Source organism: Primulina tabacum, chromosome 9 (genome assembly GCF_025594145.1).
Source record: "Primulina tabacum isolate GXHZ01 chromosome 9, ASM2559414v2, whole genome shotgun sequence".
In the NCBI taxonomy this organism is placed as follows: Eukaryota; Viridiplantae; Streptophyta; class Magnoliopsida; order Lamiales; family Gesneriaceae; genus Primulina; species Primulina tabacum.
In genome coordinates this window covers 36,639,627-36,667,306 of record NC_134558.1, presented here as the reverse complement: position 1 = coordinate 36,667,306, position 27,680 = coordinate 36,639,627, and the positions used below count along the sequence as shown (strand labels likewise).

General features: G+C 31.4%; 5 protein-coding genes and 1 pseudogene across 5 annotated transcripts; 2 read left to right on the top strand and 4 right to left on the bottom strand.

The window, feature by feature from the left end:
• Positions 1-863: 863 nt before the first annotated feature.
• LOC142504466 (uncharacterized protein At4g22758-like) lies at positions 864-2,425 on the top strand. The gene is made up of 4 exons (XM_075617326.1): positions 864-933; positions 1,043-1,356; positions 1,588-1,786; positions 2,120-2,425. The coding sequence occupies exons 1-4, from the start codon at positions 864-866 to the stop codon at positions 2,347-2,349; spliced, it is 813 nt and encodes a 270-aa protein (XP_075473441.1). The 3' UTR covers positions 2,350-2,425.
• Positions 2,426-3,618: 1,193 nt separating this feature from the next.
• LOC142555711 (protein cornichon homolog 4-like) lies at positions 3,619-6,358 on the top strand. Its single transcript, XM_075666761.1, has 4 exons — positions 3,619-3,893; positions 4,994-5,175; positions 5,879-6,001; positions 6,108-6,358. Exons 1-4 carry the CDS (start codon positions 3,822-3,824, stop codon positions 6,148-6,150), a joined length of 420 nt encoding a protein of 139 aa, XP_075522876.1. The 5' UTR covers positions 3,619-3,821; the 3' UTR covers positions 6,151-6,358.
• Positions 6,359-6,568: 210 nt separating this feature from the next.
• On the bottom strand, positions 6,569-7,733 carry LOC142556667 (germin-like protein subfamily 1 member 17). Its single transcript, XM_075668144.1, has 2 exons — positions 7,541-7,733; positions 6,569-7,339 (listed from the first exon to the last, which is right to left on the bottom strand). Exons 1-2 carry the CDS (start codon positions 7,659-7,661, stop codon positions 6,774-6,776), a joined length of 687 nt encoding a protein of 228 aa, XP_075524259.1. The 5' UTR covers positions 7,662-7,733; the 3' UTR covers positions 6,569-6,773.
• A 6,450-nt stretch (positions 7,734-14,183) lies between these two features.
• LOC142555709 (germin-like protein subfamily 1 member 14) lies at positions 14,184-15,288 on the bottom strand. The gene is made up of 2 exons (XM_075666760.1): positions 15,080-15,288; positions 14,184-14,885 (listed from the first exon to the last, which is right to left on the bottom strand). The coding sequence occupies exons 1-2, from the start codon at positions 15,198-15,200 to the stop codon at positions 14,320-14,322; spliced, it is 687 nt and encodes a 228-aa protein (XP_075522875.1). The 5' UTR covers positions 15,201-15,288; the 3' UTR covers positions 14,184-14,319.
• A 3,515-nt stretch (positions 15,289-18,803) lies between these two features.
• Positions 18,804-22,292, bottom strand: LOC142504465 (germin-like protein subfamily 1 member 13; annotated as a pseudogene).
• Positions 22,293-22,413: 121 nt separating this feature from the next.
• LOC142555708 (germin-like protein subfamily 1 member 14) lies at positions 22,414-23,545 on the bottom strand. The gene is made up of 2 exons (XM_075666759.1): positions 23,337-23,545; positions 22,414-23,142 (listed from the first exon to the last, which is right to left on the bottom strand). The coding sequence occupies exons 1-2, from the start codon at positions 23,455-23,457 to the stop codon at positions 22,592-22,594; spliced, it is 672 nt and encodes a 223-aa protein (XP_075522874.1). The 5' UTR covers positions 23,458-23,545; the 3' UTR covers positions 22,414-22,591.
• Between the last annotated feature and the right edge of the window lie 4,135 nt (positions 23,546-27,680).

The window sequence follows — 27,680 nt, the reverse complement described above, 5'->3', positions numbered from 1 at the left end:
ACAAATGTGTCATTAATATCAATATTTGCTAGACACGTTTGGTACTCAAAAATCATATATTAGTACGAGACATGAAATAATCGGTACTCAATTATTATATATTAGTATAATATTTTAATATGTTATACTGAATTTCATCCAAAAAAGACATGATATGGCTCCAGGAGTTCAAAAACATCTTTTTTTAACGTGGGGGTTGAAAGCAAATTTTTGTTTGATTTTGGGAAATTGTGAGCAATTTACCATTGAATTTAACATGAATACATAATAGAGTTGGTAATTTTAATAAATGTGATTCAACTTAATATCACATCACAAGAATTCGTGTTGAATTAAAAAAAATGTAAATAATAATAAACATATGATCGAATCTATTATTGATTTGGCGTGGGAGTTAGAAATCTTCCAAAACAACATAAAATCGATCATGCAAAAAGAGTTGAAGATAAATAAAGAATGTGAGAATCGCATAAAAAAACACGTGATTAAAAATGGGGTAATAAACTTAACATGGTTAATACTCAACGGCTACCATGATTTTTCAAAAAATTTAATTATCAATAAAAGGGGTACTAATGTTTTTATTTTAAAAAAAAAATGAGAGAAATTCATTTATGGTTTAGATGATAATTGAAAATGGCATATTATATTAGAAAATGACATAGTAAGAGAACATTGTAGTTTTTATATCTCACCTGCTTAATAATAGAAATATATAATAAAAAATCTAGATTTAATTGAATTTATTTATATATATATCTAATAACTAAATATAAAATTAACGTCCCACCCGATTTAAAATATTTACCATTTCTATCGACCTTTCCCACATGAAAAGGGTACGCCGTACGTGTGCGTGTACGATGTTAACTGCATCGCACGCCACCGCCACCCCTCCGCAAAATCAACACAACCACCTCTTTCAACAAGCAAGTAGCAACTTCCTTTGTCACTTTCATTCCCCACCAATACATATACCACCACCCTTTTCCTGCAACCCCCCAATTCCTTCATATATGCGCCAGAAAGTTCTGAGGAGAAGGATTCCGGCGAGCCGGAGGGAAAAAAACTAATTATCACGGCACACCCAGGTCATCTCAGTCTTCGGCAGTTCGTCAGAGGATCAAGCCTGCTGCTGATAGGAAGTTTCTGGAGCCGTCCAAGTACGTGAGTATTCTGAAGAGAAGCAAGTCGGAGCCGTCTCTGCTCAAAGGAGTTGGAGGGAGTGAGACGGAGGCCGTGGAGAAGGTGTCGGCGGAAGAGGACGAGAGAGTTCTGTTTCGGCCGGTTACATGGGTGGATATATTCACTTCACCGGAGATATCGACTCCTCGGTTTCCTCGGAAATGCTACCAGGTAATTTAGATCATGCTGGGATTAGCTGTCTTGTAATGTATGGATTACGAGGATGAAGTTTATAACCAATTTGTTTGGTCAAATTAGTTAAAATATCTCAATAACGTAAACGACATTTAATAATACTATGTTTGGTATTAGTATTACCTCAAGAAAAACGATATATATATATATATATATATTTGAGTCATAGAACATAACTAATTAGTGATGGCGGTCTCTACTGTCCAGAAAGATGCTAAGGTTGTGGTGAATGTGACTGTGGAGGGAAGTGCTGGACCGATTCAGACTTTGGTGAAATTGGGATCCAACGTCGAGGAAACCATAAATCTCGTGATAATAAAGTACAACGAAGAAGGACGAATCCCTCCTCTGGATAAGCATTCGGCTTCAACTTGCCAACTGCATCAATCTTACTTTAGTCTTCAGAGTAAGTTTTCACGTTTGTTTATTAGCAAAGACTTTGTTATTTTAATGGTTCAATTCTATCAGCGAAATTAGCAATAATACATCGTTTTGATTTAAAACAAATACAAACCCAATTCATTCCACTGGATTGCCTTCAAGGGCGCCCAACAGCCTAGAGGTTGATGGCACCATGTGTCAAATTATCTTAGTTTTTTGTTTTTTTGTTTTAATTTTCATTTTTTCAGGATTCGTTGCTCAGAAATTCATTGCCTCAATGTCGTAGCATTTTCAAATTAATTTCTATTGGTGTCCAGAGAATTATGGGTTTTTATTTATTTTCAATGTGTTTGCGCAGGTTTGAGCAAGTCGGATTTGATTGGTGACACAAGCTGCAGAAGCCTTTATCTTAGGAAATATAGCTGCAGTGATGAACATAACGCTAACAGTGAAGAAGACATTTCAAATTCTTCGTATCAAGTCAACGTTGAATTGAATTCCAGTGGCAGTCGATCGATCATCTGTTACTTCATTATTTTTTTACCGCAACATCGAGAAAATTATTCTAAGAACTCGAAGATTTTGTGATTTTTTTGGATGCATACCTTGTATTGGATGATTATGTACGTTCATGTAATTTTATGAATGTGAATATTTATATATATGCCTCACGTGTTTTATTTTATGTTTTTATTTTTGTCCTATTTGACCAGGGACGGACCTACGTTTGGCCCGTCCTAGGCGGTAGCCCAGCTCAATTTTTTTTTACAGTTATAGAGATTCGAGCCAATTTTAATTTTTTTTGGTAAATATATACAGAGATTTAAGCACAGTTTAATTTTTTAAAAGATATCACGGTGCAAATAACTCATAAAAGTTAATATCTAGAATACATATTTAAATTTCATAGTAAATAAATGTAAATTTTCAATATTTCAAAAGGGGTTTGGTGCAAATAACTCATAAAAGTGATAAATTTATTTTATCAATTATTTTATTTAATATAATTTAATTTTGAAAGTACATTTAAAATATATTAAAAATAATTTTAAAACGTAAATTTTGAATCTAAGTGAAACTTGTCTTATATTACACGGGTTACATATTAATTTAAATAATATATAAATTTTGAAAAATGATATTGATTAAACTTTTTTTTTGAAAATTAACTCTCCTATTTCGAATACGCTAGGAACAATTTGTTTTTTTTTTTAAATACCAAAATCATTTTGCTAACTATTTTCATATTAATATATCATATTTGATATATATATATATATATTAACTTATTATATTAAATTCAAATCTACTTCAATTTTAAATTTTGGATCTGTCCCTCCTGTTTGATCGGCCAGGTCTGGCCTCGTTATTTTGTCGAAATTACAGTCCAAGGATGTATAATTTGTCGGCAATTATAATTGGTTTTGGCAGTTGCCACAACTTTTTGATTTGAAAATAAAAAAATATTATAAAATACATTTATGTGTAGAATACTCGTCCCAGAAATGGTATCTTTAAGGCTACGTTTGATTTGGAGGATAAAATAATAAAATGATTAAGAGAGAAATGATAAAAAAATGATTGGAGTATATAATGATAAAATAATATTATGTTTTGTATGATTATTTTATCTCACCTAATATAACCTAATCATTAATAGGAGGGATCGACTCAATTAAATAAAAAACGTACCAAATATGTGATTAGGTAGGTTAAAATAAAATAAACATACCTAATCATGCAAACCAAACACTGCCTAAATGCATAAATAGAATTGGATTGAGAAAAATGGAATAAATTTCTGAATTTTTGTGAAAATGATTATTATTTATATTTAGCAGACAAAAGAAGTAAAAAAGTCTCAGTATTCCTAAATGTGATCCTATTTCTTCTACTTTACCTTCCATTAGGGTTACTGGGTGGAAGTCCAGATCAACACCTATTCTTGTCTTTCGAGTAAAGCACCAGGGGCACTATACGCACCCGGCGCTAGCTATCAGAATCTTTGCCCATCTCCCTCTATCCTCCGCTTGTATCTTGGAAAATTGAATAAAGAGGATATGGGGGATGTGTGGGCGTGGCTGCTGTTCTTCTTCGTAGTTGTTGCTCTACTCGTTATGCTCGTTTTCCAGGTTCCTTCATTCAAAATTATATCTTTTTCTGGATTTAATGGGTTTGATGTGATGTAGAATGATTATCAGAATGTTTTCTCCTGATGTGATTGTGGATTTAATCCTATCAATTGGCTCCTTTGGCGCTGTGATCGTGAATGTACTTTATTCTATCGATTTTTGGGGGAAAGTAGTAATTTTTTTAAAAAAGTGTTTTCAGGAAATTGGCAAGAGCTTATTAGGATTTATGGATACTTTTTTTTACTTGTTTTATTGTTAATTCCCGAGTTTATAGATGTCTTTGTTTTTTCCGGTAAAAGAAATGATTTTTGACCCAGAACTTGTGCTTGGGTATTTTTAATAAAAATTATGTTGTCTTTTTTATGCCAATGGAAGATGACATCTTGAATCAGCTGATAATGGTTTTGTTGGAAACATATGTGGTTCCTTAGATTTTTTTCTCTGAATTATTTGTGAATTAGTTTATAGATATTGGCTATTTCAAATGGCTTGATGCAAAATTTCATGTGGTTAGTTTATGAAAGATTTTATTTGGATTGAATATTGCTTGTGCTGCCATGCAGTCAGCGAATAATTCCATGGTCTCGTGGATTTTTTTCTTGCATGAATGTGTACATATTTTAAGTTATAGGCCAACTTCTTTGAGGCCGCACTTAAAGTGTTTGTTTGCTTCAAATGCCAATAAATATTCTCGTGAGTAGAAGCAAATTTTGATGGTGACTCTTATCTGAAGAGTGGCATACGGAACTCTAGTCTATACTCTTAAGTGTTTAGTGACCTATTTTTTTTTTTTTACTTAAATTTGAATCCTACATTCCTACTAGAAATGGAAATCGAAATCTTTAATGGAATAGTGGAATTGAAATCTTTCTAAATTTTCGAAGTTTTTAACCGCTTGAGCTTATGATAATGGGGGATAGAACCTGGAATTTAATCCTTTACAACTGAATGTTATCAGTTGAAATGTTCGATTCATGCTTCAGTTACCTGTATTTACTTGGTTGTGGTTGCAACCTGCTGATGGAACTAATTCAATCGATTCAATTTGTTGGTGAAATGTATTTATACATGCTATCTAACCATTTTTATATCTAATTCAGCTCATGTGCTTGGCGGATCTAGAGTTTGATTATATCAATCCATATGACTCTGCTTCTCGAATAAACTCGGTTGTTTTACCAGAATTCATTACACAAGGAGTTTTGTGTGTCCTCTTCCTCGTAACAGGACATTGGGTTATGTGCTTTCTCTGTCTTCCATACCTCTACTACAATGTGCGATTGTAAGATCACTTGGCCTTTGCTTGAAATTCTAGTTACTTGAATCTGATGAATAAATACATACACCCTTGTAACAGACTACCTCATTTTTCGCTCCGTATTTCAATTTGCTGATTGTCTGATAACGTGAAACATGTTTTTTGAGAATGATATTTTTACGATTCTATTTTTATAATTTCATAGACTTTCTATTTATGTTGAGAAGTTTGCGTTCAACTTGTAGAAGAAAAAATGTATATTTTTTTCAATTTTTAATGTTCTACGCTAATTGGGTTTGGAACTTGAGCTAAGATATTTGTTTGCTATTTCTAAACATGAACTTTGGCCATTTTTCCCACCTCCATGAATCATTTTAGACCATAGTCTACTCGAAAGAGATGAAAATTGATGTTATGAAAGAGAAAATTAACGTACCTCAGGCAGTGATAAAATAAAATTGTTTTTGACTTTTGTGCTTACCAGAGTCAGAACAAGAACAATGTCTTGCGGTCATTATGATATCTTCTAATGAAACAGATATTGTGGTAATACAATGAAGAATTGTACCGATCATCAGAACTTTGAAAAAGTAACCTCTCCATGGTCAAAAATAGTTTGTTTGATGTTTAGCACAGGTTATATAAAATTGACCTTTTATGGTTTTCATATAGTTCATCTAATGATGGATGGAGCCACTCTTTTTGAGTTATTATTTTATTGTATCAGGTATGTTCGAAGGCAGCATCTAGTAGATGTAACTGAGATCTTTAATTTGCTAAGTTGGGAAAAGAAGCAACGGCTTTTCAAGCTTGGTTACATAATACTTCTTCTCTTCACGTGTCTGTTCTGGTAAGTAAAATGATGCAGCATCTCGAATCATCATTAAAAACTGGTTTTGATCTCTCTCGAGCCTTCTTGAGATCATTGAATTTATCATAATATTCTCTACATGTAGGATGATTTACAATGCATTAGAAGATGACGAGCAGTCCCTATAAGTTTTCCGAATCATGCCACGGCTAAAATGCGAGCAGTTAAATGGGAACTGAATTGATAGATTGATATTTTATTTGGTAGCATGCAATTGAATTAGTTTGTAGTTGAATACAAGATGTGTTTAATCCCTTTTTTCTGGCATTTCAAGCTCTCTTTTATTTCGCACCTGTAATATTTTACGAATATTTCGTTTTCAACGTTCAATTTTTTTGACAAGTGTTTTGAACATAACGTGTTTAACATATTTTTTAAAAAAGTTGTTACTGTAATTTAAAAATTGTTACTGCTCACAATATAATCAATTAAAAGAAAGAGAAGACAATTTTCCCATGAAGTGCAAAAACCTTCGAACATCAAATAGTATAGTCTGAATACAAACCCATCGAGTATCAATCCATACTCTGTCAAATGAATAAAAGCACACCAAAGAACTATTAATCATACTCTTTATTATACTTGAACAACAAGAAAAGAAACACAATGCTTCAGCATCAGGTCTGGTTTTATTTGCTTGCCTAAATTATTAAAGAGAACATCATATAATAATTCAAGCTCTTTATTATATAATCAAACAAGTAGAGAATTAGGGGAAAAAAAACAATGGAGCTTTGCGGTCTGGTTTATTTTAGTTGTTATTAATCCAAAATTGTCCTTGAAGATATTTTATCACATTCTTGTCAACCTGGAATGCTTTGGTAAGAACATCGATTGAAATCGGTGGTTCGGAGCCAAAAACTGCATTTGCAATGGTGATGACTCCTGGATTCTGGCTGCTTAGTCCAGCAAATGCGACGACATTAGATTTTCCTGTATTGAACTGAAAATGAATAAGACCTTCAGGAAACACAAACACATCTCCTGGATACAATTTCTTGGTAAAAAGCTTGTTCTTTTGGTTCGGATTCGCTGGGTTTGAAGTCATGAACCCAACGTATAGAGTTCCTTCAACTACGACAAGAATTTCGGTGGCACGAGGATGCGTGTGAGGAGGATTGAGCCCGTATGGTGCATAATCAATTCGAACCAATGAAATGCCCAAAGTGTTGAGTCCAGGAATTTGGTTTACATTAACCGGAGTAACCCTCGAGCCTAATGCATTTGATGTGTTTCCGGGCTTGTTCAGACCCTTGAAATAGAAATCATCTGCTGATACCATATTTGGGTTCTTGCAAATCTTCCCGTTCACAAACACTGCACCATTCATATAATTTTGCATGAACATATGCAAGGAAATCGAATTATGACTAATAAAGCAAACAAAATGGTATAAAGTTTCGAATAAGTTTATCAATTAATCCTATAAAAGTATACATTAATATAACTTCAATAAAGTTAATAAAGCTGAAAATAGAGATCTAACTTATTTGTGAGAACATGCATGGAATTAATTACCAGAAGCCTTCGAATCATCAACCGCAACACAAAAGTCTTGAAGAGGACTAGGATCAGATGCAGACGCTAATGTACATATCAAAGTTAATACAAAAAAACCAAGAGAGAAACGAATGGCCATCTTAAAATATTGAAGCTGTTAGGAATGGATTGCACTTGCTATATTGCTGCTGAAGTGTTTGAGCTTGAGAGGTGGTTTAAAATGCATAAAATGCAGGTGTATTTATACTTGAAATACCGAACAAGTCGGAAGTTTCCCTTAATAAACAAAATGTTTGAACTTGTCCGAATACATTTAACTGCTGATTTGGATAACTTACCTGGTCCTAATCCCATTACTCAACAGCAGTCAATGACTAAACAAAGGTAGAATTAAGCCCAAGAAATATGAAAAAAAAATCGACCAGGTCAATCAAATTACTCTTATACATATTTTGTTTTGTACCGACTATATACGTTTCGTTCTTATTTTCATAGAAAATGTTATATGTACAATGAGATTTACAGAATGCATTTGATATTCGAAAAACTTTTTCAATAATGCATTTATTATATTTTTGTCATTTCAAATACACTTTATAACCTAACATGTAACCCCTATTATACATTTAGCATGACCCTAGTTTCATAGAACATGATAGTTTACTTGTTCCAGGCCCCAGGGTAGAGAAAATGTTTATCGATTCTTTTACTTGCATCGTTGACTTTCAAATATTTTAATTATTCATTCAACACACTGTAGAATTTATAGATGTATTCGTAGATATTACCGTCAATCATCATATTTGCATCACTGATATAAAAAGACGAAGTCATGAATTTGGACGGCGATTGATGATTAACTTAATTTGAACTACATATTTTATTAAAAAAAAATGTCAAAGGATTTATATTTTTTTTATTTGTGTAATACACAAAGACAAACGTCACGTTAAGGTGAATAGGTGATCAAGCCCGTATTTAGGATGTTGCTTATTTCAAATTCATTCGTCACACTTGTTTAATTGGATATTTTGGACTCCGATCCATCAATTTAAAAATCGATCCCCTTTTATTTTAAGCTTGCTGATGAGTAATTAATATAGTGAATCCTACATTTTCACATAGTAAAACCATTCAAAATTTATCAATATAATCTATCCATGAAATACAAATTTATAACCTGTCTATTCAAAGAATGTCACACACACACACACACACATATTTTGTGCATTTTAAAAAACTAGGTAAAGACACGTGCGTTGCACGTGGGAATAGTAAGTAAGGCTATAAGTGTATATTATCGATTATACAAACAATAAGCACAACAATAAAGATAAAAATATCTCATTGCAAAGTAGATTATTTTAAAAGTTTATCAATATTACAACCCTTCATAGTTTTTCTTTTTTGATCTTGACATCTTGCTTTTCTGGTGCCTTTGGGCTTGTAGCTTGTTTTCGATTTTTGTGAGTGAATGTCGATAGCTTCTCTTCATCTCCTATGTCAATTGATTGGATTTTCGGCTTCTATGTGATCATGTTGTGTTGATTTTTTTTTCCTTGCTTTTCTAGTACGTGGTGAACTATTTTTTCCCTTTGAACTTGAAGCTGGAGTACTCTTCCTTTTCTTATGATCTTTGGAGTTGGCATGTAATTTTCTATCTGTCATCAATCCTTCCGCTAAGATAGACATTGTGTCATTAAGTTGTTTTACATTGTTGTCAAAATTAAACAAAAATTTGTGTTTGACATTATTTTTCTCCTCGAGTTGTTGGAGATGTTGTTCTGGTATTTCATCCTGACATCAAAAAATGTTATTTTTTATCGATGTGAAATTGAAGACGAACTGTTGTTACATTATGAACTATGTTACCTTCAATGTCTTGTCGATGAACTCTTGTACCGGGAAGCCTATCAACATCGCAGCAATATCCTCAAACAAAGTAATCATTGCCACCAAATCATTTTCTTGTACAGTTAATGATAAACGATACATGTTTATATTTCATTGTAATATTTATATGTTTTTTGACTTTGGCTTAGCGGTGAAACTATATATTTAATTAATATTTAAACATTTATATGTTTTTTTAAACTCACGTTTACATACTTTCATACTTATTATGACCGAAACGATTAAAGTAAAGTTCACAAACAAAAATAAAATTAATAAAATGACTTTCTAGATGATTCATGATAAAATCCCCAACAAAAATAAAATAATAAAATGAGTACCTTGGACTCCACGATGGATCCAAAAATAAGATAATATCACGTGTTTCTAAGTATGCAAGTAATTAATAATAACTTTAAAGAAATGTTTAAAGTAAATATCTGGGAAAAATTGTTTTTTGAAAAATTAAATTAATTTGAGTTCCAAAGCTAATTATTAAATTTAATAACATGAATATTTCGATTTTTTGTGTAAATTAAATTTTAATTAAATAAGGATATCAAGAGCCAAAATTATAATGATAAAAACAACCCTTCAATGATAATTGTATATTTTTGTGAACAAACCTTCTGCGAGATATAATTACATTATTTATGTAGTTTTGACCAAAAACCTCTAATATGGAGTCCACATATTATATTTAATGATGTTTCACATTCCCAATATATACACACGCTTATATATAGAGACTCGCTTTTGCCAAAAAACAGTATATACACAAGATGTTGTCTATCAATTATAATAATAATTATTAATCATTAATATTAATAAATAAATCATGAAAATTAGGGTTTTTTTAAAAAAAAATATATAAAAAATAATAACATTTTACAAAATTGATGCAAAGCTAGGGATGTTACAAAAATAGTGCAATCCGGGAAAATCTGTTATGGATTCTGATAAATCCGCAGCAGACTGTCCCGGTTCCATTTTTTGTACTTTTCATGTTATATTTATATGCAGGTGAATGTCATTGTTTTGTATTATAATTTAGTGTATAAATTTCTTCTTCTTTTTATTTCTCACTATCTGTTTTTCGTTTTTTCCAATATACTTTTAATCTGAAAGCTCTTGTTATTTTAATTTTGAAAAGAATTTGTACTGTGTATTTTATTGTATCTGTGATATTACGTGTAGGTGAAATTATTATAATTAATTTTTTTTTCAAATTTTTTTATTTCATAATTATATAATGTCATCATATTTTTCAATTTTTCACTTTAAAATTTATGTATTTATCTATAAAATTTTATTGTAGCTTGTTCAAAAGGTTATATTTTTTTAGTAAAAATAATTAAAACAATGAAAATCATGATATAAATTACCGCGTTGAAATTGTCAAGACTAATTATGTATTTATCTACACACACACACACACACACACACCCCCACACACACACACACACACACACACATATATATATATATAAACACACACACACATGTCAAATCCCCGGCAGCCCGCCACAACTCGTCTGCTTTCATATTTGTAGCAACATAGTTATTATTCTAAGTTGGGATTGCAGTCGAATATGAAAGAATGTAAAGACATTTGAAATCAAAATAAATATAGCTTCGAGCAAAAAATAATAATTAGATTACTTGATTCGATTAACTAAATCAATTCTCAGACAAATAACTAAATCTTTTGCAAATGGGAATATATGTGTGTGTGTGTGTGTACATCTTTTCGAACTTTAAACCTTTAGGACTTACAAATTTAGTAAATTTGTGGATTTTCATAGCTGAAATATCATATTATACCTAAACACATCATGCATGTGTAAACCCATTCATATTACTTTCTGTAAATTATAACTTGATATTCACCATTATCTACTTAATACTAAACTTATTAACCATAACATACAGAAAAAACAACTATATAAATTAGTAACTGAATTTTTTTAAATCAAATATCAAAATCTACTACACTTTTTGAATTAATCTACTTCAATTAATTGTTTTTGTATTTAATAAATCATTTAATTGCCTAATTCCTATAATAATAACATTAATCTCTCAAATAAATATATTAAATTTATCAATATCTCAACGCACAAAATAAATATTAAAAGTTTATAAATTCAATTCATTTTTTATGTCATCTTAGTCAACAAAAATATAATTTATAACAGAATAATTACGATAATTATTTTCATTTGTTTTTATAAAGTTGGAGATAAACTCAACAAATTGAGTACTAACATGAATAGAGTATGTACAATGTTGAAGATAAACTCAATGAGTTGCATACTAACACGAAAAAATTGAAAAATATGATGACATTATATAATTATGAAATAAAAAAATATTTGAAACAAAAATTAATTATAATAATTTCATCTACACGTGATATCACAAATACAATAAAATACACGGTATAAATTCTTTTAAAAAATAAAACAACAAGAGCTTTCAGATTAAAAGTAGATTGGAAAAAACAAAAAACGGATAGTGAGAAATAAAAAGAAGAAAAAATTTATATAGGCTCTTTTATATAGGTTAATAGATTAAAATGACAATTCACAACTCAAAGGACATAAATGACAATTCACAACCAAAGAACATAAATGACATTTCATCTGTTTTTATAAAGTTGCAGATAAACTCAACAAATTGAGTACTAACCTGAATAGAGTATGTACGATGTTGAAGACAAACTCAATGAGTTGGATACTAATGCGAAAAATTGAAAAATATGATGACATTATACAATTATGAAATAAAAAAAAAATATTTGAAAAAAAAATTAAGTATAATAATTTCACCTACATGTGATATATAGATTAATTAATAGATTAAAATAACAATTCACAGCCAAATGACATAAATGACAATTCAATTCACAAACCAAAGGACATAAATGACAATTCACAACCAAATGACATAAATGGCAATTCACAATGTTATACTCTTTTATATAGGTTAATTAATTAATTAATTAACATATGTAAAAGAGTCTATAATATTGTGAATTTAATTAATTGATAGATTAAAATGACAATTCACAAACCAAATGATATAAATGGCAATACAACCAAAAGACGTAAATGACAATTCACAACCAAAGGACATAAATGACAATTCACAATGTGTTCAATATTGGCTCTTTTATATAGATAATAGATTTGAGTTACACATACAATTACCATCAAGTATTGATTTTGGTAAAAGGACAAACGAACAACCGTATAATTTGAGTTACACATACAATTACCATTAAGTATTGATTTTGGTAAAAGGACAAACGATCAGCCGTATAATTTGAGTTACACGTACAATTACCATCAACACAAGTTTCATTATAATGGATGACAAAAATGTAATTATTGGAAGATTGATTGTCGGGGTAAAATAATTATCTCTACTAAGAAAATTATTGAACCGTGATGCTTGGATTGTTGTACTTCTTATAAAACGACAAACGTTAGGTCATATATATATATATATATATATATATATGTGTGTGTGTGTGTGTATATATAAACAACCTACTATGGTACTATATATTTAAATATAGTTGATGCCAGTGTGTGTGTATATATATAAAACAACCTACTATGGTACTATATGCCGGTGTGAAGTAAAAAAATGAATATAAGTGACTATATTAATTGTTTAATTAGGGTATATAAAACAACCTACTACGTTACTATATAGTTAAACATAACTAATGCCGGTGTGAATGAAAAAAATAAATATATTTTAGGAAAAAGATCAATTCAACTGGTGACTATATTAATAGTTTAATTAGGGTTTGTTAACAATTAGTCATCTCTGAAATATATTGCAAAACAGAAAGAAAAAAAAAGATTTATTTAATTCCAAACGATTTGGATATATGACGAGATAAAAATTCTAATATCTTAGTATGTTAAGTAGGGTTCGTGTTCCCTAATATTTTTATTCATTAAAGAGTGCACTAAATAATATATCAGGCTTCGCTTGTTGTAACGCAATTCATATGTCTACGAAGTTTTCTCTTAAACAAAGTTTATTTTTAGCAATTTTTATTTTTATTTCTACAGAATTATTATATTGAAAACAAAACTCCAAATATAAAATTATTTATTTGCTAGTATTCAAGCAAAAACGAGAAACTTATACTTCAAATAACAGTCCCTTCTCAATGCAATAATCTATACTGAATTAATCGTCCACATGAATATATATCAATTCCGATTACTTGAAAATGATTTTATTTGGACAAGTACTTAAAAAAGATTTTTAGTATTTTATAAATGAAAAAACTTAAAATGTGTTTCGATAAGATTTTTTGAAAAAATTTCTGCAAATATAATTTTTAAATAACAATTGAGAAATTTTTTTTAATATTTATAGGAATAAAATAATGATGTAAATCAAAACATATTACTTTTTAGCCTTAATTTATATAATAATCCTCAAAACATGTATTTATTTTAAAACAATTTTTTTAAAAATATTTTTATAAACACGTTTTATTGCTTATCCAAATTGAGCAATGTATAATGTAAACATTGAAATTGTATTTCTAAAATTTTAATTAAATGGTATCGTATCGATTCGTCATATCCACACTTTCAAGAATCTCAAGCGAACTAAATTGTAATCGTATCCGAACAGTGTTGCTTGTTTACCAACTATTTTTGTACTTTATCAAAAGAATTGTAGCTGTAAATTGCAATGCCATATTTAATTAACCAACGAAAAGAGATAATTAATCAAATCTTAAGTACGCAAATCAATTTTATATCAATCCATATTATTTGTCAATATGATAACATCAAAGATTGTTACTCCTTATTACACTGAAACAGAAATGAAAAACAATGGAGCTTTGTCGTTCAGTTTGGTTTATTTTAGTTGTTATTCATCCAAAATTGTCCTTGAAGATGCTGAATCACATTCTTGTCAACCTGGAATGCCTTGGTAAGAACATCGATAGAAATCGGTGGTTCGGAGCCAAAAACAGCATTTGCAATGGTGATGACTCCAGGGTTCTGACTACTTAATCCGGCAAATGCGACGACATTGGTTTTTCCGGTGTTGAACTGAAAATGAATGAGGCCTTCAGGGAATACAAACACGTCTCCTGGATGCAATGTCTTTGTAAAAAGCTTGTTCTTCTGGTTCGGATTTGCTGGGTTCGAAGTCACGAACCCAACGTAAAGAGTTCCTTCAACGACAACGAGAATTTCTGTGGCACGAGGATGCGTGTGAGGAGGGTTGAGCCCGTATGGTGCATAGTCAATTCGAACCAATGAAATGCCCAAAGTATTGAGCCCAGGAATTTGGTTTACATTAACTGGAGTAACCCTTGAGCCTAATGGATTTGACGTGTTTCCGGGCTTGTTCAGACCATTGAAATAGAAATCATCCGCCGATACCATATTTGGGTTCTTGCAAATCTTCCCGTTCACAAACACTGCATCATACATATAATTGTGCATGAACATACATGCAAGGAAACCGAATTATGACTAATAATGCAAACAAAATGGTGTAAAGTTTCGAATAAGTTGATCAAAATAATCCTATAATAGTAAACATTAATATAACTTCGATAAAGCTAAAAAATGAGATTTAACTTATTCGTGAGAACATCATGGAATTAATTACCAGAAGCTTTCGAATCGTCAACCGCAACACAAAAGTCTTGAAGAGGACTAGGATCAGATGCAGAAGCTAATGAACATATCAAAGTTAATATAAAAAAGCCAAGAGAGAAACGAGTAGTCATCTTAAAATATTGAAGCTGTTAGGAATGGATTGCACTTGCTATATTGCTGCTGAAGTGTTTGAGCTTGAGAGGTGGTTTGAAATGCATTAAAATGAAAGTGTATTTATACTTGAAATGTTTGAACAAGTCGAATGGATTTCCTTAATAAACAAAAATTTTGAACTTGTCCTAATTCATTTACCTGCAGAGTTGGATAACCTACCCTTTCTTGATTTCCCAACTTTTGACTACTACGATTCGTTAGTTAATAGCTTAGTTTATACACAACCATTAGTTTATTGTTTTATGTAGATTTTATCAGCAGTGACTCGGTTTATTAATGGAAAGGGTCAATTCTCACAATAGTTCTCAAATGGTTTTCACAAGCCTTACAGCTTATTATATGCTTATTTATAAAATCAATTAAATCCATTTATATAGGTTTGATTATTCATTCAACAACCGCACAACAAGATAATTTTTAAGCTCGTTTTCGAGCTCGTCGAGCATTCTTAGCCAAAAGATCGACTAAGATATTAGAATTTAAAGGGGCATGCTTATCATTTTATAGTGTTTCAATTACTTCCCTTACATTCATGTTTAGATGTGAGACAATACAAATTATTATTGTACACTCAAGGCCCAATAAACTAGTTGAGCTCGAGCTTGACATAAATGAGTCGAGCTCGAGCTTGAGCTCGCAAATAAGCTCGCGAGTTTACGAGACGTATATCCTTAAATTCGAGCTATACTCGATAAGCTCGATAAGTTTAATGAACGATATCAGACAAGTTTTTAATTGAACCAAGCTGCGAATAGCTCACATGTGGCTTGGTTCGTTTATATCCCTAATTTGGTATTTGTCGTATAGAAACGAACCACATTTATAATTTTGATGCTTCTGAGTTTCATAATTTAAAATCTATCCTTTTTTTTCAAGCATGTTTAAGAGGTAATATGGCGAGCTTTAATTTTTCACATAATTATTTTTTACAAAATTTTAGTAGGAAAAATTTTAATTTTGGTCCGGTAAATTGCATGTTTTTCATTTTTTGTCATGATAACAGTCTATGGTTCACTAACTTGAATTTTGTTTTCGATTTAGTCTTTTTTCATTTAAGTTCTGATGTGGCACAGTAAAATGATGATGTTGTACTAGAAAACGATGGTGTGACACCAAAAATTTTTTATGTGTCAGATTGAATGTCAGCACTCCAATAAAAAAATTACTAAAATTGAAAAGAAAAAAGTGCAAGTTATTGGATTAAGACAATGAATTAACATGACCGATAACATGATATAAAATGCAAAAATTGGCAATTAATACATAATCAAAAATGTAAATTTTCATTTATTCACGAATGAAGTTAATTCCATTCCTTCTCCTACGAATCCTAACTTGGTATGCAAGCTCAAGAAAGCGATTTAAGATATGACCGTCGACAAGCAAAATCAGGAGGTTCGGGAGTAGTCAGTCTAAAGGAAAAATATGTTCGTGTATATGTATTCCTGAACACATTGATGACCTAGTCGATCCAGTAAATCTGGACACAATCCAATCCTGTATAGCTGTTTCACCATTAATTAACAATAACAAGGCCCTATGTGAACGAAAAAAATAAGTAGATTTAAGTAAGTAAAAGTTGTATGCAACGGTTGCTTAAATTAATAGTTTAGTTAGGGTTAGTTAACAATTAGTCGTCGCTTGCACATGAAACAACTATACAGATATATGAAAATATCAAAGTTCTAATTTCTCGATATGTTAAGAACCTATCAGATCTGACCTGTTCATTTTCTTTAGAATTTCTACGAAGCGTGCAGAAATGATCATGCATGCTTCGCTTTTTGTAAAAAATTCGTTTACAAACATTCTGGCAATTTTTGAATTTTTTTATTTTTATTACTAACTATTAAAAATCAAAATTCATAATGTTTTCATTTGCTTAAATTATATATATTCAAACAAAATCAAGGAACTTGAACTTCAAAAAACAATATGTTACATGTGGATGAATATATGTGACAATGATTACGGAGGAGCCGCCGGCATAACGGACTTTACCCCTTCTCTGAACGGAGGATAAGTCAATCACCGAGGTGGCACCGGGGAAGAAAGTGGCATCGGTGAAAGGGTCATAGACACGGAGCCATCAGGGCCATACTTTCTGGGCCTGCTCCTCTTCTTCTTCAAAGAGACGGCGCCGCCAAGTTAACTACGGCAGCCGTGTACGTCGGAAGCGAGATAGAAACTGGTGGTATTGGTGGTGCTGATCCAGTTACTTGATTTGGGTTTTCTTCAGTGGTTCTGGGAGCTAAATGGTAGTCTGTGGGAGCATCTGATCCCACCACTGCTATTCCACTGCTACTCATAGTATTAGTACCTTCCGTATTCAAATTCTACGAAAACTAATTCACAAAGAATTTAATTTAAAACCCCATGGTATTTCCAGGAAGCAAATTCCAGATTTTCAAGATATCTCAAAATCACTCTGTAAAGCGTGGCAAAAAGAAATCACTTTGTAAAGAAAAATTAATAAATAAACAAATAAAATAGAAACGCCTCATAACCCAGCCAAGATTTCACCTTTTAACACTTTTACGAATCTATACTGAGTTTGCAAAGCTGAAATAAAGTACTGTGAGATCAAACTGAAACTGAGCTAATTTGTTCAGACGAAAAAATGATTTTGTTATGAGTGAAGACGAAATAGTGACAAAAACTTGTGTGAGACGGTCTCGTGTGCCGTATTTTGTGAGACAGATATCTTATTGGGTCATCAATGAAAAATTATTACTTTTTATGCTAAAAGTATTACTTTTTATTGTTAAAATCGGTAGGGTTGACCCGTCTCACATATAAAGATTCGTTAGACCGTCTCATAAGAGACCTCGAGTAGAGAATGCGAACAAACTGATGAAAAAACAACAATATATTTTCTTATAAACATTTGATTTAAATGAGAGGAAATTGGATTATTGGGCTTTGGTTGGTGATGAGAAAAATGTGAAAATAAGATTTGAAGGGTTAAAGCAAGCATAGGTTCCCTAACTTTTCCTAAAATTGAGACTTGAAAATGGTAAATAATAAGTGGAGATAATTGTTTTCATTTTTCATGGAAATGGTGGTTACCTTTGATTTTTTTTTTTACAAGTATAATTTTTATTTTTTATGTTGTCGAATTTCAGTTTTTCCTATTATCTTTATTTTTCGAAAATTTAGTTTTTTTCCTACTTGACGCTGACGTGTATTGTGTGTGTCATATCATTACCGTTAATAAAAAAATGACTAAAATTGTCGAAAAAAATACATGAATAAAACTGAAATTTGATAATATACAGAAGTAACAGAACTAAAATCATAAGATGATAAAATCACATGTCCAAAAATATAATTTCCTAATAAATAATATATATAATGGGAGTGTGTATAAATTATAAATATATATATTTAATAATTATTTTTGAAAATTAAATTTTGCCATTTTTGTTAACTTATTTGAAAGGCAAAAATTATATATTTTGCTTTATAAAATGGTTGAAGTCCGGTGAAAATAGAATTAAAGCACTATATAATAATTCAAGGGATTTAGAAAAAAAACATCAATCACTATATAATAATTCAAGCTCTTTATTATATAATCTAACAAGTAGAGAATTAGAAAGAAAAAAAACGATAGAGCTTTGTGGTCTGGTTTATTTTAGTTGTTATTCATCCAAAACTGTCCTTGAAGATATTTTATCACGTTATTGTCAACCTGTAATGCTTTAGTAAGAACATCGATAGAAATCGGTGGTTCGGAGCCAAAAAAAGCATTTGCAATCGTGATGACTCCTGGATTCTGGCTGCTTAGTCCAGCAAATCCGATGGTATTGAACTGAAAATGAATTAGCCCTTCAAGAAACACAAACACATCTCCTGGATACAATTTCTTAGTAAAAAGCTTGTTCTTCTGATTCGGATTTGCTGGGTTCGAAGTCACGAACCCAACGTATAGAGTTCCTTCAACTACGACAAGAATTTCGGTGGCACGAGGATGGGTGTGAGGAGGATTGAGCCTGTATGGTGCATAATAAATTCGAACCAATGAAATGCCCAAAGTGGTCCAGGAATTTAATTTACATTAACCGGAGTATAACCCTCGAGCCTAATGGATTTGATGTGCTTCCGGGCTTGTTCAGACCCTTGAAATAGAAATCATCTGCTGATACCATATTTGGGTTCTTGCAAATCTTCCCGTTCACAAACACTACATCATACATATAATTTTGCATGAACATATGCAAGGAAATCGAATTATGACTAATAAAGCAAACAAAATGGTGTAAAGTTTTGAATAAGTTTATCAATTAATCCTATAAAAGTAAATATTAATATAACTTCGATAAAACTAAAAATGGAGATTTAACTTATTCGTGATAACATCATGGAATTAATTACCAGAAGCTTTCGAATCGTCAACCGCAACACAAAAGTCTTGAAGAGAACTACGATAAGATGCATACGCTAATGAACATATCAAAGTTAATACACTACAACAAAAACGCAAAACGACATCGGTTTTGCTAAAATCGTCGCTAAATTTAGCAACAGTTTAAAAGAACCGTCGTTGTTTGTCCAAAAAACCCACTAATCGACAACAGTTTTCTAAAACCGTTGTCATTGTCCAAAAAAATACGCTAATAGATAACAGTTTATACGACAACGGTTTTAGTGAAAAACCGTTATTATAGGTGCGTTGTTGTATGTCAAAATTCTTGTAGTGATACAAAAAAACCAAGAGAGAAACGAATGGCCATCTTAAAATATTGAAGCTTTAAGCAGGAATGGATTGCACTTGCTATATTGCTGCTGAAGTGTTAGAGTTCGAGGGGCAATTTGAAATGCATAAAATGTAAGTGTATTTATACTTGAAATGTCGAACAAGTTGGAAGGTTTCCTTGATAAGCAAAATGATTGAACTTGTCCAAATTCATTTACCTGCTGATTTGGATAACTTACCTGGTACTCCTAATCCCGTTACTTAACAGCACCCAATGACTAAACAAAGGTAAAATTAAGACCAAGAAATATGTAAAAAAAATCGACCAGGTCAATCAAATTACTCTTATACATATTTTGTTTTGTACCGATTATATACGTTTCATTCTTATTTTCATAGAAAATGTTATATGTACAATGAGATTTACAGAATGCATTTGAAATGAAAAAATTAGCCTTGTATTTTATTCGAAAAACTTTTTCAAAAATGCATTTATTATAGTTTTGTCATTTCAAATACACTTTATAACCTAACATGTAACCCCTATTATAATTTTAGCATGATCGTATGTTAATCATAGAGCATGATAGTTTACTTGTTCCAAGGTAGAGAACGTTTATCGATTCTTTTACTTGCATCGTCGACTTTCAAATATTTTAATTAATAATTCAACAAATTGTAGAATTTATAGATATATTCGTAAAATTACCGTTTGCATAACTGGTATAAAAAGACAAAGTCATGTATTTGGACGACGATTGATGATTAACTTAATTTGAAATGCATATTTTATTAAAAAAATGTCAAATGATTTATATTTTTTTATTTTGTAATACACAAAGAAAAACGTCAAGTTTATGTGATCAAGGTCGTATTTAGGATGTTCGTGATTTCAAATTCATTCGTTACTTGTTTAATTGGATGTTTGAACTCCGATTCATCAATTTAAAAATCGATCCCCTTTTATTTTAAGATTGCTCAAGAGCAATTAATATAATGAAGTCTACATTTTCACATAAGAGCAATTAATATAATGAAGTCTACATTTTCACATAGTAAAACCATTCAAAATTTATCAATATAATCATTCCATCAAATACAAATTTATAAACTGTCTATTCAAAGAACGTCTCACACACACATATATATTTTGTGCAGTTTAAAAAATTTGAGTTACACATACAATTACCATCAACTATTGATTTTGGTAAAAGGGCAAACAATCAGCCGTCTAATTTGTATCAGAGCTAAAGACACAAGTTTCATTATAATGGATGACAAAAAATGTAATTATTGGAAGATTGATCGTTGGGGTAAAATAATTATCTCTACTAAGAAAATTATTGAACCATGATATTTTGATTGTTGTACTTCTTCTAAAACAGCAAACGTTATGTCATATATGTGTGTGTGTGTGTGTGTGTATAAAAACAACCTACTATGGTACTACATAGTTAAATATAGTTGATGCCAGTGTGTGTATATATATAAAACAACCTACTATGGTACTATATGCCAGTGTGAATTAAAAAAATAAATATATTTATGTAGGAAAAATATATATTCAGCCGGTGACTATATTAATTGTCTAATTAGGGTATATAAAACAACTTACTACGTTACTATATAGTTAAGTATAAAGTAATATTTTTTCATGGATAACGCAAATAAGATATCCGTCTCAAAAAATACGAACCGTGACACCGTCTCACATAAGTTTTTGCATATTTTCATTAAAAAGTGCATTAAATAATATATCAAGCTTTGCTTGGTGTAACGCAATGCATATCGGAAAACGAAGTTTTCTCTTGAAAAAAGTTTATTTTTAGCAATTTTTATTTTTATTTCTACAGAATTATTATATTGAAAACAAAACTCCAAATATAAATTTATTTATTTGCTAGTATTCAAGCAAAAACAAGAAACTTATACTTCAAATAACAGTCCCTTCTCATTGCACTAATCAATACTGAATTAATCGTCCAGATGAATATACATCAATTCCAATTGCTTGAAAATGAAAAAACTTAAAATGTGTTTCGATAAGATTTTTTGTAAAAAGTTTTTGAAAAAATTTCTCCAAATATAAATTTTAAATAAAAATTGAGAGATATTTTTTATATTTATAGAAATAAAATAATGATGTAAATCAAAACATATCATTTTTTAACATTATATATGTTTATAGAAATAAAATAATGATGTAATTTTTAACATTAATTTATATAATAATCGTTAATTTTAAAAAAACTATTTAAAAAAAATTTTACTTTTATAAAAACGTTTTATTACTTGTCCAAGAAATTGTATTTTAAAATTTTAATTAAATGGTATCATACTGATTCGTCATATCTATACTTTGAAGAATCTCAAGTGAACCAAATTTAATCGTATCCGAACAGTGGTGCTTGTTTACTGACTATTTTACACTTTATCAAAAAGAATTGTAGCTGTAAATTGCAATGGCATAATTAAACCAACGAAAAGAGATAATTAATCAAATCTTAAGTACCCAAATCAATTTTATATCAATCCATATTATTTTTCAATATGATAACATCAAAGATTGTTACTCCTTATTACACCGAAATAGAAATTAAAACAATGGAGCTTTGCCGTGCGGTTTGGTTTATTTTAGTTGTCATTCATCTAAAATTGTCCTTGAAGATGCTGAATCACATTCTTGTCAACCTGGAATGCCTTGGTAAGAACATCGATAGAAATCGGTGGTTCGGAGCCAAAAACAGCATTTGCAATGGTGATGACCCCAGGGTTCTGACTACTTAATCCGGCAAATGCGACGACATTGGTTTTTCCGGTGTTGAACTGAAAATGAATGAGGCCTTCAGGAAATACAAACACATCTCCTGGATGTAGTGTCTTGGTAAAAAGCTTGTTCTTCTGGTTCGGATTTGCTGGGTTCGAAGTCACGAAGCCAACGTATAGAGTTCCTTCAACGACAACGAGAATTTCTGTGGCACGAGGATGCGTGTGAGGAGGGTTGAGCCCGTATGGTGCATAGTCAATTCGAACCAATGAAATGCCCAAAGTATTGAGCCCAGGAATTTGGTTTACATTAACTGGAGTAACCCTTGAGCCTAATGGATTTGACGTGTTTCCGGGCTTGTTCAGACCATTGAAATAGAAATCATCCGCCGATACCATATTTGGGTTCTTGCAAATCTTCCCGTTCACAAACACTGCATCATACATATAATTGTGCATGAACATACATGCAAGGAAACCGAATTATGACTAATAATGCAAACAAAATGGTGTAAAGTTTCGAATAAGTTGATCAAAATAATCCTATAATAGTAAACATTAATATAACTTCGATAAAGCTAAAAAATGAGATTTAACTTATTCGTGAGAACATCATGGAATTAATTACCAGAAGCTTTCGAATCGTCAACCGCAACACAAAAGTCTTGAAGAGGACTAGGATCAGATGCAGAAGCTAATGAACATATCAAAGTTAATATAAAAAAGCCAAGAGAGAAACGAGTAGTCATCTTAAAATATTGAAGCTGTTAGGAATGGATTGCACTTGCTATATTGCTGCTGAAGTGTTTGAGCTTGAGAGGTGGTTTGAAATGCATTAAAATGAAAGTGTATTTATACTTGAAATGTTTGAACAAGTCGAATGGATTTCCTTAATAAACAAAAATTTTGAACTTGTCCTAATTCATTTACCTGCAGAGTTGGATAACCTACCCTTTCTTGATTTCCCAACTTTTGACTACTACGATTCGTTAGTTAATAGCTTAGTTTATACACAACCATTAGTTTATTGTTTTATTTAGATTTTATCAGCAGTGACTCGGTTTATTAATGGACAGGGTCAATTTTCACAATAGTTCTCAAATGGTTTTCACAAGCCTCACAGCTTATTATATGCTTATTTATAAAATCAATTAAATCCATTTATATAGGTTTGATTATTCATTCAACAAACGCACAACAAGATAATTTTTAAGCTCGTTTTCGAGCTCGTCGAGCATTCTTAGCCAAAAGATCGACTAAGATATTAGAATTTAAAGGGGCATGCTTATCATTTTATAGTGTTTCAATTACTTCCCTTACATTCATGTTTAGATGTGAGACAATACAAATTATTATTGTACACTCAAGGCCCAATAAACTAGTTGAGCTCGAGCTTGACATAAATGAGTCGAGCTCGAGCTTGAGCTCGCAAATAAGCTCGCGAGTTTACGAGACGAATATCCTTAAATTCGAGCTATACTCGATAAGCTCGATAAGTTTAATGAACGATATCAAACAAGTTTTTAATTGAACCAAGCTGCGAATAGCTCACATGTGGCTTGGTTCGTTTATATCCCTAATTTGGTATTTGTCGTATAGAAACGAACCACATTTATAATTTTGATGCTTCTGAATTTCATAATTTAAAATCTATCCTTTTTTTTCAAGCATGTTTAAGAGGTAATATGGCGAGCTTTAATTTTTCACATAATTATTTTTTACAAAATTTTAGTAGGAAAAATTTTAATTTTGGTCCGGTAAATTGCATGTTTTTCATTTTTTGTCATGATAACAGTCTATGGTCCACTAACTTGAATTTTGTTTTCGATTTAGTCTTTTTTCATTTAAGTTCTGATGTGGCACAGTAAAATGATGATGTTGTACTAGAAAACGATGGTGTGGCACCAAAAATTTTTTATGTGTCAGATTGAATGTCAGCACTCCAATAAAAAAATTACTAAAATTGAAAAGAAAAAAGTGCAAGTTATTGGATTAAGACAATGAATTAACATGACCGATAACATGATATAAAATGCAAAAATTGGCAATTAATACATAATCAAAAATGTAAATTTTCATTTATTCACGAATGAAGTTAATTCCATTCCTTCTCCTACGAATCCTAACTTGGTATGCAAGCTCAAGAAAGCGATTTAAGATATGACCGTCGACAAGCAAAATCAGGAGGTTCGGGAAGTAGTCAGTCTAAAGGAAAAATATGTTCGTGTATATGTATTCCTAAACACATCGATGACCTATTCGATCCAGTAAATCTGGAAACAATCCAATCCTCTGTTGCTGTTTCCAGTTTCACCATTAATTAACAATAGCAAGGCCCTATGTGAACGAAAAAAAATTAGTAGATTTAAGTAAGTAAAAGTTGTATGCAACGGTTGCTTAAATTAATAGTTTAGTTAGGGTTAGTTAACAATAAGTCGTCGCTTGCACATGAAACTATACAGATATATGAAAATATCAAAGTTCTAATTTCTCGATATGTTAAGAACCTATCAGATCCTGTTCATTTTCTTTAGAATTTCTACGAAGCGTGCAGAAATGATCATGCATGCTTCGCTTTTTGTAAAAAATTCGTTTACAAACATTCTGGCAATTTTTGAATTTTTTTTATTTTTATCACTAACTATTAAAAATCAAAATTCATAATGTTTTCATTTGCTTAAATTATATATATTCAAACAAAATCAAGGAACTTGAACTTCAAAAAACAATATGTTACATGTGGATGAATATATATGACAATGATTACGGAGGAGCCGCCGGCATAACGGAATTTACCCCTTTTCTGAACGGAGGAGAAGTCAATCACCGGGGGTGGTGCCGAGGAAGAAAGTGGCATCGGTGAAAGGGTCATAGACACGGATCCATCAGGGCCATACTTCCTGGGCCTGCTCCTCTTCTTCTTCAAAGAGACGGCGCCACCAAGTTAACTACGGCAGCCGTGTACGTCGGAAGCGAGATAGAAACTGGTGGTAGTGGTGGTGCTGATCCAGTTACTTGATTTGGGTTTTCTTCAGTGGTTCTGGGAGCTAAATGGTAGTCTGTGGGAGCATCTGATCCCACCACTGCTATTCCACTGCTACTCATAGTATTAGTACCTTCCGTATTTCAAATTCCACGAAAACGAATTCACAAAGAATTTAATTTAAAACCCCATGGTGTTTCCTGGAAGCAAAATCCCAGATTTTCAAGATATCTCAAAATCACTCTGTAAAGCGCGTAGGAAAAAGAAATCACTCTGTAAAGAAAAAATAAATAAGCAAATAAAATAGAAACAACTCAAAACCCAGAGCCCAGTTCAGGAAGTACCCAAGATTTCACCTTTAACACTTACGAATCTATAATGAGTTTTGCAAGTGAGGACGAAACAGTGAGAGAAAGCGAACAAACAGATGAAAAAACAACAATGGATTTTCTTATAAACATTTGATTTAAATGAGAGGAAATTGGATTTATTAAGCTTTGGTTGGTGATGAGGAAAATATGAGAATAAGATTTGAAGGGTTAAAGCAAGCATAGGTTCCCTAACTTCTCCTAAAATTGAGACTTGAAAATGGTAAATATAAATGGGGAAAATTGTTTTCTTTTTTCATGGAAATGGTGGTTACCTTCGATTTTTTTTTTTACAAGTATAATTTTATTTTTTATGTTGTCGAATTTCAGTTTTATTATGTAATCTTTATTTTTCGAAAATTTAGTTTTTTTCCAACTTGATCCTAATGTATACTGTGTCATATTATTACTGATAATAAAAAATGACTAAAATTGTCGAAATAATACATGAATAAAACTGAAATTTAATAATATACAGAGCTAAAATCATAAAATGATAAAATCACATGTCCAAAATATAATTTCCGAATAAATAATATATAATGGGAGTGTGTATAAATTATAAATATATATTTAATAATTATTTTTAAAATTTAAATTTTGCCATTTAACTTGTTAGTTGTCTCACATCGGTGGCATTTAATACTTGGGAGTTATATATATGGGCTTGGACAATTCTCCCCCCTTGAGCTAGCTTTTGGGGTTTAGTTAGGTACAAGTTCCATTCTTAACATGGTATCAGAGCCAGGTTCCACCGTTGTATGTTGGACCGCCTATAATTAGGCCACCTGTTCTGCCCATAATTGGGTCATTTGTAAACTCCACGCTCCAGATGTTCATTATTGGACGTGAGAGGGGTGTATTTGCCCATAGTTGGGACACCCGTTCTGCCCATAATTGGGTCATTTGTAAACTTCACGCTCCAGATGTTCATTCCTGGGCGTGAGGGGGGTGTGTTAGTTGTCTCACATCGGTGGCATTTAATACTTGGGAGTTGTATATATGGGCTTGGACAATCCTCCCCCCTTGAGCTAGCTTTTGGGGTTGAGTTAGGTCCAAGTTCCATTCTTAACATGGTATCAGAGCCAGGTTCCACCGTTGTGTGTTGGACCGCCTATAATTAGGCCACCCGTTCTGCCCATAATTGGGTCATTTGTAAACTCCACGCTCCAGATGTTCATTACTGGACGTGAGAGGGGTGTGTTTGCCCATAGTTGGGACACTCGTTCTGCCCATAATTGGGTCATTTGTAAACTTCACGCTCCAGATGTTCATTCCTGGGCGTGAGGGGGGTGTGTTAGTTGTCTCACATCGGTGGCATTTAATACTTGAGAGTTGTATATATGGGCTTGGACAATCCTCCCCCCTTGAGCTAGCTTTTGGGGTTGAGTTAGGTTCAAGTTCCATTCTTAACATAACTTATTTGAAAGGCACAAATTATATATTATATATCCATAATTTAAGATGTGTCGTATATAAATGAACCACACACTTACAATTTAGATGATTCTGAATTTCATAATATGTTCCTTGATGGCTGAAGCATCAAACATTGCAAAACTTCTATTTAGGGAAAATGACAATTTTGGTGTTCTGTTTTCAAATTTCAATCTTACTTCTT